Genomic DNA, 14,104 nt, shown 5'->3' on the forward strand with positions numbered 1-14,104 from the left:
ATAACCTCGTATAAAATATTTGCGTAGTCTAATCTACGCGGACATAAAGGTTTAAATTCCTCAACGAAATTACGCCAAGAACGATCGGTCGGATTCCAATCATTCAACCAGGACTTCGCATCGCCCTTAAGACAGGTCGAAACTCGTGACAAACACTCATGATCGCTCCAACCGTTTGAAAACTTTGCTCGTTCCACCTCCTCACACCAATTATCAAAGTCATGCAGCGATGGGTCAAAGCTAGACACAAAATAGTCAAGTGAGCTTGATTTTAAAGATTTTATTGCATTGACTAAATCTTGTGTGTGGGTAGATGCAGAAACGGGAGCATTGCATTCGGTTTGAACGATCACGGTGTTATCGGGACAATTTACACTCGCGGCAATATTACTTGTGTTATTGAAGGTAGGCACGGAAATTGATTCGGAGATCTCGCTATTCGCGTTGTTTACTACCGCTGTTGAACTATTTTCGACAGGTCTCGACACGTTTTTCTCTATCGCGGTGATACGATTCATCAATGAGTTTAATGTCTGAATAAAAACATGACTATCCGTAATTTTTCGCGGTTCCAATGGAGTACGCGTATGATCCCGCGACCTATGTCTCCGCCCTGCTGTCTCACATCGACGTGCTCTGCTTCGCGAACTTCGGTGTTTATCACGACTACGATCGCGGTTACGATACTCGCGATCCGACATTGTTACACCCACAACAACAAAATATTAGAGGTTAGAATTTTGTTCCAGTCGAAATAATTTGGTTGCCAAAGGATAGTTTTTAACCCTAGTGGGCTTATGGAATAGGTATCCCACTACTGAATTTAGGTCCAGAAGTGAAATTCAATTTAAAAATCACAATTTATTTACACACAATCAAATAATTTTACAACTATCAAACTTTTAATCATTGGAACAAAATTTTAACACACAAAACAAAAAAACACAAAAGTAAAAGTCAGAAATAAAGGAAAAAAATAATTCGAACCAGACCACGTCGATATAGCACGAAGATCAGCAGCGAAATGAGCCTAGTGCTTGGGTGCGCTCGGGTTTTATAGCCAAGCTCGTTAAGGCGGATCGCGTGATCTAAGAATATTGTTATGACAATGTTAAAAGTGAATTAAAATTATAAAAAAATACATTCATATTCCCTATTGTATACAGTCTCTTTTGTGTCACGGGTTACCACTCACCGTCATTAAAGTAATATTAAAGTAACTAACTGATACAAGAGATCACCGATTAAACTCTACCTGTTGCTCTATTGTCGAAGGTTGTGTACCTAATCCAATAGGTAGATGGTGGGCCAAGGGAAATATTTATATATTAATTAATATAGATTTTTTAATCTTAAGTACGAGTTTATACAAGATATTCAAATTTAAACCGCCCGCGCCGTAACGAAACTTAAACCGCCTGATATGCAATTGGCCCTTACAATCAAGTGTGATCGCAATCAAGGGCTAAACTGCTTATTATTTAAGGAGAATAAATCACTGAGTAGCTGTTACAACTAAAAAACCGGCCAAGTGCGAGTCAGGCTCGCGCAACGAGGGTTCCGTAATTCAGTCGTATTTTTTCGACATTTTGCATGATAACTCAAAAATATGATGCATAAAAATAAATAAAAATCTGTTTTAGAATGCACAGGTGAAGACTTTTCATATGATACCCGACTTGATATAGTTATCTTACTTCGAAAATTGAAAATACTAATTATTAGTTTATGACCACAAATTAAATTTTTTTGTGTGATGTAACCACAAATTCTCGGTTTTCAGATTTTTTCCCTAATGCCAGCTATAAGACCCACCTTCCTGCCAAATTTCATGATTCTAGGTCAACGGGAAGTACCCTGTAGGTTTCTTGACAGACAGACAGACAGACAACAAAGTGATCCTATAAGGGTTCCGTTTTTCCTTTTGAGGTAAAATAAAAACTGTAAGAGCGGCTTGAGAAATGCGCTAAATATTCTTTAAATGAAAACACTGTTTTCAAGAAAGCAAAAGAGAGTATAAGTACGTCTTAGCACACAATGCTCCTCACTCGGCTACTTTTTTATGAATCAACAATCAGCTTTGCGCTGGGCATCCATTTTATTTTCTAGCTTTGAATCCAATGCGAAGTGTCTTTTAATTTTTAGCAATGAAATTGTGAAACACTTTTTATCCTATTAAAAGCTTATCTTTTACCTAGTACTTAGGATGTAAATATTTTTTAAACATTTACTATTATTACAGCAGTGCGCTGGTTCTTTATGGAATCTTTGTAACAAGATGAGAGAGGATTGAAGAATGAAATTGTATTGTACCGTCTTAAGTCTTTTGAGATGTATATTGTACTTAATAATAAATAGCTCAACGTCTCAACGGTTTTGTAGTACGGCGGTAACGCGAAGTTTACTTCCTTCCAAAGAAAGATCTGAATGAGGACTAGTGGAAACAGCCATATTTACTTTGAGATACCTTTAAATTTTTAATCATAAAAATAAAGCAGGCAGAATGCACACTCTGCAAGGCGTGCCGCCAAAACCAATGTGGCCGCCAGCCCATATACCTACCAATTAAATTAAATATATGGCCTGGACAGACGAGGGAATCTTGTCCGAGAAGCAAAAAATGGATCACTAAGAACTGTATCGCGTAACGCACACGATGGACTCATAGTACGGCGAATCACCGTAGTAAAAGATGATAGACTTTTATCCCCCATTGACAATAGTCCGTTGTCTGCGCATGCTCTGTTTGACTTTGTCGGTATACCTTACGCCTCAAAAAAAGCGCGCGCCAATGAAGTTTTTCTATAAAAAAAACTCAAATCTTCCATGCTTCGTAACAGTTCCGATTGTCTAAGGTAATTTTCAAAAAAACCGCCCCCGTTCTAACAACCGACATCTCAACCCAAGCGCTCACAACTAGGCTCCAACTCCTTTGTGAACCAACAAAAGCTTTGCTCACGACGCCTATTCATTACTACGCTTTGTCTTCTTAACCTTAGACGGAGACTTTATTATTTTCCTTCAGTCAATAGGCTAAAGATCACATTCACATAGGTAACCTTTGAGGTGATATTCTGAGGATAGGGAAATAAGAGTGGACTGAAAAAAGACCTATTGGTATTTTTCTGTTTCACTCTATTGAAGAGTGAAATAGATATATATATATATAAATAGGTAGCTAAAGAGGGTATATAATATGTATTATATCAAATAATAACGTTGATTTCTCTGTTGAATAGTGGTGGTTGGTAGAAGTACTTAAGCTATAGAAAGTTATTTATGTACGTACCTATTCATATTTAACAGATTTCATGATATTAAGTATTAAGTTATTGTTTTCTGTATCATATAGTGGCTAGTTTATTCGGGTTCAGATTATGTGGCCCCAGGTTCAACTCCTGGACTGAAATAAAAATCTTGTTTTTGGTTAGGAATTTGTCAGTGGCAGCCACCCAAGCAGAAGAAATTTGAGTAGTCGCCGGTGTTACCATGCCCCGAAATTATGTAAAGTTGATACTGCGCCTGATATTTTTCTCCGGTCATGTCGAATTGCCACCCCCCAAATTTTAAGAATGAAAATATTAAATTAAAAATACTTCTGCATTATCTCCTATCTGAAATGTACACAAAAACAATTACGCTGCAAGACGTATGCCATACAAAATGACAGTTATTTTTTGTGTCAATTTGAAGCGCCCCACCGAGCGTACCGGGAATTAAAATTGATACTTTGTCACACACACACAGATATCTCATCACTAATTTAGTTCCAAGTACACTCACAAGTCACAGTCACAGCTCTCACTGCTGCTATCAGGGCAAAAATAGCGAAAATCAAGTCGCTTCAAAAGCAGGTCGGCCATCGCAGGTCCAGCACGTATCAAAAATAATTCAGTAATTTGAATTCATTGATTGACGTGCTAAACAAATTGCTTGTATCAATTTCTCTCACAATCTAACAGAAATCTAACGAACGATTACTTAACGAGTGACTCTTGGGACAGAACTCTCAGAACTTGATTTCACAGCTTTGTGGACCAACAATAGGCACTGCGCTCGACATCTATTCATCCTCCGCTTTGTCTTAACCCAAGACAGGGACTGTTTTCATTCATACAACAGGCATAGCTATATGACTTACTGATAATCTTATTTTTGTCTTATAAGAACTTGGCGAAAACACTAACGTGTGTCTAACATAATCGTCATCTACCTTCAAGTTAGTGGTATTTACAAAACTTATTTTGTTAACAAGAGACTTCGCTGTAATAATATTTCCTTGTAAGTTTTATTTTACAGTAGCTACCTATCGAAATGCTTACGAGCATGGAGTAATTGATACAGGTTGTAACAAAAACGCTAGCAAAAACGAAGACAGTTGATGGTACTGATGATTAGTGATATGATACTATAAGAAAAAAAATCTATATTCTGTAAAAGTTCACCATATATTCCAAATAAAACATCTGACTGACGCTAGAGGCCAACGAACGTTGCCTAAATAGGCCACTCGGAGTCAATGCAGCATTGTAGGTGGGGCATTGAACCCAATTTTGTACGCTATACATTGCGGGTTTGAAAAATACTAAATCACTGAAACTACAAAATGAGGCCAATGGTTATTGGTATTGGATTGTGTTTAGATTAGAAAAACTTAGCGCTATTGTTGTACTAACAACAACGCTAAGTTTTTGCTAGCGTTCTGATTACACCCTGTATAGTGGTGTATTTTTAAGTGGGCAGTACGAGAAATCCAAAACTGTAAAGCCTTAGGAACATATACTTATGCTTATTCTGTGACAACAATTTTGGCATAATAAGTTTTTTGGTCAAGCGTGAGTTGCCCATAATAAGCAATGAAATCGACTGATATTTTTTTTAATGCCGATCGACTCAGTTTCATGTAAGGGTCATATTTTCATTATATAGAAAGAAAATCATCGGGGTAGCAGAAGTTGGTCATTTAAGTAAATGTTTTTTAATGAAACCAGTGTAGGGCACATTGGTTGAATAGTTTCAAAGTCTATAAGGGCATAGTTAGAAACATGTTTGTGTGTTATATGTTATTATTCCATAGTTGTTGAAATAATCACGAAAACAGACTATATAATAAAATATGACTACAGAAAATCCATTAACGATTTAATTATTATCATCATCTGACATCTACAGGTAATATGGCAATCGCTTTATTTAGTATACTGTAAAAAAAACACCATAAACATTTCATGTAAATTAATTATCTGTATATATAGTATAATTACTGACTGACTAACTGACTGACTTATATATCAGCGCACAGGCTACACCGCTAGTCTTAGAGACATGAAATTTGGAGGGTGTGTTCTTTGTAAAGAGTAGGTATCCAATAAGAAAGGATTTTTCAAAATTCTACCCCTAAGTGGGCTAAATGGAGGTTTGAAATTTATGTAGTCCACATGGATGAAGTCGCGAGCATAAGCTATAGTACACTATAAAATATAAACTCTAAACATTCTTGTACTTAGGTAGGTACCTACATAAAAACTTATAAAATTAAAGGTGGAAAAAAATACAGGTATGATGATTTCTTTGTAGCTCCAACGGTCTTGAATACGTCGGTGGAGTATCTAGAAGAGTACTACCGCACCGATGCTCATCCATCTTCTAGAAAAAAAAGGAACTCCTCCCTGCGGGTGTCAGTGGGTCTTGCCTGCGGGGCTGTAGTGGGAGGGGGGTTTTTCATCGCGGCCGCTGCTGTTCTCCTTTCGAAACGAACACGAAGAAGGATTCCAAATGTCTTGAAGAAACCATTCTGTCCCTCGCTTCGGAATTCTAACACGAGGAACAATCGAAGAGCACCGCGACTTGCTTTGGCGCTTGCGAACTGTCCACCGATACATATGTTACGGTTAGTCTAAAATTAGTTGCTACACCTAGAATTATTACGGATTAATTTTATCTGTTGTGCGTTACATAATATGCCACTTATGATAATAATGTCAAGACTCTACCGGAGTCTCATACTTTTCAGCATTTCAGAGTCATATGCATAACTAAATGTCGCTTGCTTTAACGATAAAGGAAAACATCACGAGGAAAATGCATATCTGAGAGCTCTCCATAATGTTCTCAAAAGTAAGTGAAGTCTACCAATTGACACTTGGCCAGCGTGGTGGACTATGGCTAAACCCTTATCACCCTTCACAATCTGCAAGGAGACTCGTGCCCAGAAGTCACGAACCGGTGATGCAAGTCGCAACTCGCTATGTCACATGCGAATTGCGATAGCCGCGTGACAGAAGTCACGATACGGCTGATTTCAATTCAACAAAACTTTACCTATAGAGCTTTACTGTTATGCTATTTTCGTCAATTTTGCAATTAGACTGAGACCTTAAAAGACTTTTTACAAAATATAAAAATAATAAGCTCAAATTTTCAATTGATGGGATAGTGCTAAGTTTTTACAAGCAAAGTTTTTTCTTCAATCTGAAACTAAAGTGACGAAAGTTCCAAAAGTGTCCTGATCTGAGAACAAGACCACATTACGATGTAGTCTTGTGGTCTCAGCCTTGGTTTTTATTCATGCAGAGAAAATAAAACTGGGGAGTACCCTAACTAAATTATTCTCATGTTGTCAGCAGTCCAGCCGTTGTTGATGAGGACTACAGAGAACCCTACAACATTTGGCGTGAGACTCTGGGTCGTCGAGACAAGTGTGAAATGCATGACCAAAACGAATATAACGGTGAGTATCGTCCAAATACCTTCTTGATAGTTTTAATTTACAATAAAGGCTAGTTTACACTTTGATTAGTACGAGTGCGAGTGTTTAGCAATCGCAAGTGCGAGTGCGAGTCCTTAGTGCTAGTTGTGTCCAATACTGTTTAGCTCCTGCGGTTAGTAAAATTCAATTGTTGGGCGTCGAACTCCTTTTTTATATTTAGGGTCTTTACATTATAAAGACATTCATGTTTTAGATACTCCTGTACAAATTTATAGATCGTGTTTTCCTTTCTAAATATTATTTATTCCGAATAATGTTACAACAACGCTAAAAAACATTGTGTCGTCCGCGCAAACAATGGTAAACACTAATCACTAAACCAGCATGTCCAAACGTGTTTATCCAGACAAACTGCGAGTCAAGGGGAAGAAAGGGCGCGCAGGACGGGGCTACTCGCAAAAAAATAGAACACGTTTCTATTCACTTCACTACGCTGATTACTAATCACTCGCACTTATCAGCTGCAGTCCACACTTGTTTTGTACTAATCACCAAGCACCTGCACTAAACACCTGTACTCGCACTAATCAAAGTATAAACTAGCCTTAAGGCCCATATCCATCAAGGAGGATATGAGCGAAGATGTATTTAGCGAACCAATCAGATTATTGATATATGACGTGATAATTCTTTTATGTCATCGTTCAATAATCTGATTGGTCTGCTTAATTATCTCAGCCCATCCCCGTTTTGGTGGGCCTTACAAAAATTGCAGCGCGCATCTTTCAGCGGCATGCTCTCACACACCAAATTCAAGAATCCTCGTCATCCTCAAACAAATTTTATTTTGAAAACTATATTTTTTGCAAAGATAAATTGTATATTTTTATAAAACGCAAAAGTCAATTTGGGTATTGACGACCGAGTAGTAGAATTTTATTCTAACCAACTGAATGTGTTTTGTTTGATCCAATATTATTGACTTAATCGAAATAAAATCTCATGGCATATATTGACTGAAACCCAGTGTAAACTTTTGCGTTTGTAAATGTAAAAGCTAGCCTTACCTTTGTATGTTATGTTTTATAAAAATTTTGTTTTTACTTTAAACCTAAACAAACTAAAACCGACATAATATTTATACACGGCAACTATAAAGCAAACTGATAACATGTAAAACGCTGCAGAAAATAATGTACATCGATAAGGAGATAGTAGATGCATCGATGTAATAGATGTCTCTGTCGTTGAGACCGACAAAACTCCATACAGGTATGAGTGACAGAGATAACGCTCTACAAAGCCATTATTATTAGCAAAGTATATTATTTTCTTCCGCGATCTGTACAACTACTATTGATGATAGGTAAGTATTTAAATACATCAGCAATAACGACGATAGCATATTTTATTAAGTTTATTCTATCTTGAAATCAAAAAGATTTCTCATTATAAATAAGAGGAATAAAATATCTACACATAACGAGATCAAACGCAAACATTTGTTTTTACATATACAATGTTAGTCTAACCCTAATTGAAAGAGAGGCTACTTTTGCAAATGAACAAACTGATAGGGGGTTTGAATGTGAGTTTTTTGTTTTATTAGCGAGGGTGGGGCCCTTTGATGTCCAGAGCAGATGTTGAAAATTAAACACTAAACAGTATTCGCAACCTGCAGAGTATAATATTATGCTCATTGTTACAAAAATGTAATCGCATTTAATTACATTTTTAATTAATTTCATAATTTCATTTTTGTAATAGTAATAGTAAAAGTAGTAGTAAAAGTAAATTGTAATAAGTACCTAAATGTGTAGAATTTTGTAATAAACAGAACGCACCTTTGACACTTCAGTATTCTATTACAGTTCTTGCAATTACGAAGGCGAGTGAACTTTACTTGTGGTTTCATCGTTAACATTGCGTAAGTGTGCGTGCATATCGGACCAATCAGTCACGAGCAAGCGCTCGCAAACGCACACATTTAGTGTACTTTACTTATACCGATACGACTTAAACACAAGTGAGCCACTCGCCCTCGTGAAATGCAAGAACTATGTTACTATTATGATCTCAGTGAATCTAAACAGTGACGAGAAATGTACAGCAAATCAATCGCAATAGCTCGATACCTAGTAATCAACCTTCATTCATTATGCAAATAATGCTCTATGGTCCTCCCCTATAGCACACACTCCAGACGCTTCGCCACATTGCTTGGCTTTCAATAGCCCTTGCCTTGTTTTCCTTCGTGCATCATGAATTTCAATTGAGCGCCCAAGCACAACCAGTGCGAGAAAGCCTTTATGTTACTTTTTTTAAGCGAAGCAAAAGCCACGAGAAGGATATCGTATCCAAGATGAAGTCGCTCTGATAGTACAGTACTCGGGCTGCCGCTATGCAAATATTACTGAAACTAAATACTATCTGTCCCGGCTTTACTCACGTAGTTTCGAACCCATACGGGGTCCTTTTTCAAGGGAGTCCGTTCGCGCACGCGCCGCGGTTTTGACTGCGGGACGCACGTGCCGCTGCCCGTAGAGCCCGTTGTGAGACGATCGGCAGCTGTCGGGCTAACGTCGACTACACAAGTGAGTAAAGCCGGGACAGTATTTAGAATGGAAATCACTCACGTTAGTTTAAACGCTAAAATTACTGAAACTTTTTGGTGGAGCTACTGAGAATGTTTTTGGTTAATGAATAGGCTAGATTGAATTTCGTTATCTAAGTCACACTATTTATTCTTCGCCGTATGACCACGGAAGAAAGACATCGTATAAGCTGTTTTTGTATTTGTCTGTTCCTTCATTCTTGCCTTGTGAGATTTGTATTAGATAATAAACAAATAATATGTAAAGGTTGAAATAACTGCACCTATCTTACTAAAATATTTCAAATTATATTATAGTAGGTTTGCTAAGTCTCAATATATAATAAAAATTAATCGCTGAATGTGTTACTGATCGCAAATCTCGAGAACAGCTGAACCGATTTCGCTAATTATTTTTTCATAATATTCCTTAAAGTACGAGGATGGTTCTTAAGGAGAAAAAAATTAAAAAAAATCCTGATAAAGAATCGACTGTTAGGCGGTACGAAGTTCGCCGGGACTGCTAGTTATTTATGAAAATTATATACCTATCGCTGATGATAATGATGACTTTTCGTTCGTGGATAAATATTTAAATAGAAGATAGGTTTGTAAGCACCTACCTATATTTATGGAGGTTTTACTTTTTCCTTTCTTATTTTTTCGAAGTTTATCTTAAATTTCTTTATTTTATTTTCCGCTTTCTTATTAGATTGATTCATATAGGTATGTATATTTTGTTGACAAGAAACGTTTTTATTTTCTGCATTACATGTACAACCATTATAATTACTATTATCATCGGGTGAAAAATATGGTAGCCTTGCGGTTAAGACGTCCGCCTGCGATTCGGGAGGTCAGGAGTTCAATCCTGGGCACGTTCCTCTAAGTTTTCGGAGTTGTGTGCGTTTTAAGCAATTAAATATCAGTTACTTTAACTGTGAGCCAAAAATCGTGAGGAAACTTCCATGCCTGAGAGTTCTATACAATGGTCTCAAAGGTGTGTGAAGTATACCAATCCACACTCGGCCAGCGTGTAAACTGTGTAAACCATGCCCAACCCTTTTCGTTCTGAAAGAAGATTTGTCAAACTCCCTGGCGCAGTGGGAAGCGCTGTGGTCTTATTAGTGGGAGGTCCCGGGTTCGGTTCCTCGTAGGGGTTTTATAATTTCTAAATTTCTTGTCTGGTCTGGTGGGAGGCTTCGGCCGTGGCCCGTTACCACCCTACCAGAAAAAGCCGTGCCGTCAAGCGATTTGGCGTTCCGGTACGATGCCGTGTTGAAACCAAAGGGGTATGGGTTTAATAAAAAAACTGCCATACTCCTTCCAGGTTAGCCCGCTATACCATCTTAGACTGCATTATCACTTTCCACTAGGTGAGATTGCAGCCAAGGGCTAACTTGTATCTGAATAAAAAATAAAAAATAAAACTGTACTTAGTAGTGAGCCGGCGATGGGTTGATCATGACCGTGCTGAAATGAAAAGCCTTCCGATATTGTGCCATCTTCTTCAATTCTAAGTGTGCTGTGCTTACCAATTGACTCTACTTAGCACGCCCGCAAACACCACTTGACGCCTCGCCGCACTCGTTAAGGCTTTCGAGAGCGCTCACTGCTGGCTTGTTACTTTTTCTCCACCCATCTGTATTGGAATTCTGAAAAATACCTACTTCTTATTAAAAGTTTCCTTCATTACGCTTCTGGGTCTTTTCAGTAACTGGGCACCAAGCACTATAATTGGGTAGGATAAGCTTGCGTAATTTTGCAGCCCCATTTTGCCCGGTCTTAGACATATTCAAACGTGACTTACTTTTCTTACGAGTTTACTTACTTTAGCTGATGGTTCCCTTGTCTCTCTAACTACATGCAATGTTTTTCAGGTTAAGTACGTAAGTTCCCTACTAGTAATTTTTATACTTATAATAAAACTGTAACTAGGCGATATCTGTGCATTCAATATATTTTGAAAATTTTGATCACAGGCTTAGTATTCATCTGTCTGTTTGTCTGAACCCGCATCACGCGAACACTACTGACCGAATTTAAATGAAATTTGGCACCGTGGTAGCTAATACTTTGAGTCAACATATATAGGGTAGTTTTTATTCCGATAAAAGTTAGGAATTCTTCGGGAAACAGGATCAATTTTTTTATCAAATTTGCTCCATAACTCCGTCAAATCTGAACCGATTTTCAAAAATCCTTTTTACTTAGAAAGTTTGTACCATCAGATTGGCACCATGTGAGGTAAGTGAAGATTTGATGAACAGTTTCAGAAATAGAGGATGGAACTCCTCAACGGGTAACAGCGTTTATCGATTTTACTCCATAACTACATCAAATTTGTACCTATTTTCACAATTCTTTTTTTACAAAGGTTGTACTATCCTTTTGGTACCATATAAGTTTAAGAAGATATAACGGTTTTGGAAAGAGAGGACGGAACTCCTCAACGGGTAACAGCAAATCGCTCACAATCAGTATAAGTATAAGCTTAGTAAAAAATTCATAACATATAGCATTCAATACATTTTCATTTCTTCCCTACTAACAGGTTTGATTCCGGTAAAAAAATTAGTATGCGCCTAAATTTCTTAGTGTAATTCTTTCGTGACGTAGTTTTTTGCATTGGCTGTTTTTAACCTAAATCCACGCGGACGAAGTTGCGGGCATAAGCTAGTATATGTATATAATATAAAGACTTACCTGTATCTAAAATGTTAAATCTAATGCTAGGTAAAAATTTAAAACTTCTATTAAATTACATAAACCACAAAGAAGTTTTCAGATTATGTCCGTTACTGCTTCTAGACAACCGCTTTAAATAGCAGACATTGTTAAAGCGCAGTATTGAAAAGATTAGTAGCCTTTAGTGGATTATAATAAGCCGTAAGATCCCTTTCGTTATACTGTACCTACTTCTTTTCCACGACAAACCTACAAATAAAATGAAACAAATCTCTAAGCTTTTTCTTGTGTTTATAAACGTCACAAATGTTACACAAAAACTTTTACTATTTTATGCTAATTTATATTTTTTGAGAAAAAATGACGAGAAATCTGCATAAAGATTATTATTAATTCTAAAAGTACGCTTACACGGGCAATTGAAATACCGCAATTCCAGGCAATTAAGTCAATTATGACGTCACGACACAAAAACTTTTCCTATTTTATGCTAATTTATATTTTTTGAGAAAAAATAACGAGAAATCTGCATAAAGCTTATTAATAATTCTAAAGGTACGCTTACACGGGCAATTGAAATACCGCAATTCCAGGTAATTTAGTCAATTATGACGTCACGACCACATAAAGCAATTTACGGCAATACCCAGCAATACTTAAAATTTTCAGCAATGTTATGTAAAATAACTGCTCCAGATTGCTCCACTTATTGCTCCAGATTGATCCAAATTGCCTGGAATTGCCCGTGTAAGCTTAATAAACCTAGGTACTACTACCTTACTAAACCTTAATAAACCTAGGTACCTGTTAATTATGTTACATTTTATGAAAAGCTGCTTCCATACTATAATAACGTAAGCTGCTTTTGTACTCAAGATTTTAAATTATTAAAGTAAGTACTATTCACCTAAGCGCAGCGCGTCAAACCACAGCGGCGCGTATAAAAGGGTAGCCAACTGATGCGCGCGTACCTTTGCCGCGGCCCGCGATATCCAACCGCCCTACAGCGAAAGTGCGTTGGAAATTGGAATCTACGCGCGCTCCGCGATATGAGTCGGTAGTAGTAGTAGTAGCGACTGGGAACATATAAAAATTATTGTGGCAATATTTAGTTATTTTTTGATGATACCTGAACGCACGTGGTGGCATCCGCACGCAGTAGCTGCCCGTCTGCCATCGTCGCGACGTAGCCGACTACGTTTCGCAGAATGCTTGAGCTTTTTCCCATTCCATCGTGCTTTGTGAGAAAATTCCCATTTATTGATGACACTGCCGCATTCAGCGGCATCCATTAAGAAAGCATGTTCTCAAATTCCACCCTAGCGAAACTAGAGTGGGACAGCTAGTTACTTTAAAAACATCTAAATCCATCCAATTTTCCTCTTACAATAAAAATTTGAAATCTTAAACTAACGAGAAGTCGAAATAATAATGGCCCCTAGACATCCCCTCAATCATCATGAACAATGAGCATCGCCTGTCTAACGCAAATGCAACAAATTCCACTTATATTAGAGGCAACACAAAGAAGCCGGCTTTGCTCGTTACGGTGCACGGACGTCCGCTCTAAATGGCGGACATTGTTCAAACGATGTATTGAAAAGATGATGCGCCTTTACTAACAGATAATAAGGTGTTATATCACTTTTATTGCCCGTCTACACGGGCTGCTAAGAGTTTCGCATGCAGGTTGAAGACTGCAATGCAACTTTTTGTTTCAGGAAAACTAAGGGTCCCTGCGAGATGTATAAATAACCAAAATCTAGAACTCAATCTATACTTCTAAACTAATATTATATAGAGAAAATATTTATTTGTTTGATTGTTTGTAGTCGATAAACTCTGAAACCACTGATCCGATTTTAATAATTATTTCACTATTTGTATCTAAGCTACTTTAACTACAAGTAACATATGCTATATTATATATATATTTATTCATAACATATAGCCTTTATATAGACAGGTAATGGGATATATAGGTTTATCAAATTTCACCTGAACGCAGCCGGGTGGATCAGTAAATTATGTAGTTGTTAATATAATAATATGAAACTCCTAACAAAATACAGAATCCTTGTTTTTCGAAACAAAAATTTCCTTTAATATATCTG

General features: G+C 37.2%; 2 protein-coding genes across 3 annotated transcripts in view; one reads left to right on the forward strand and one right to left on the reverse strand.

Moving 5' to 3' along the window:
• LOC117995251 (succinate dehydrogenase [ubiquinone] iron-sulfur subunit-like) overlaps positions 1-5,977 on the reverse strand; it is a 58,055-nt gene extending 52,078 nt beyond the window's left edge. The window contains exon 1 of the mRNA XM_034983242.2: positions 5,968-5,977. The gene's annotated coding sequence lies outside the window, so the exon portion shown is untranslated. The remainder of the gene's footprint in view (positions 1-5,967) is intronic.
• The window catches only part of LOC117995703 (discoidin domain-containing receptor 2-like), a 214,913-nt gene that overhangs the window by 143,840 nt on the left and 56,969 nt on the right, over positions 1-14,104 (forward strand). Inside the window, exons 9-10 of one of the 2 annotated variants that reach the window (XM_069509042.1) lie at positions 5,578-5,890; positions 6,624-6,730. In XM_069509042.1, coding sequence (XP_069365143.1) covers positions 5,578-5,890; positions 6,624-6,730 — 420 coding nt within the window. The remainder of the gene's footprint in view (positions 1-5,577; positions 5,891-6,623; positions 6,731-14,104) is intronic. The other variant, XM_069509043.1, reaches the window with a different exon arrangement.

Source organism: Maniola hyperantus, chromosome Z (genome assembly GCF_902806685.2).
Source record: "Maniola hyperantus chromosome Z, iAphHyp1.2, whole genome shotgun sequence".
Lineage (NCBI taxonomy): Eukaryota > Metazoa > Arthropoda > Insecta > Lepidoptera > Nymphalidae > Maniola > Maniola hyperantus.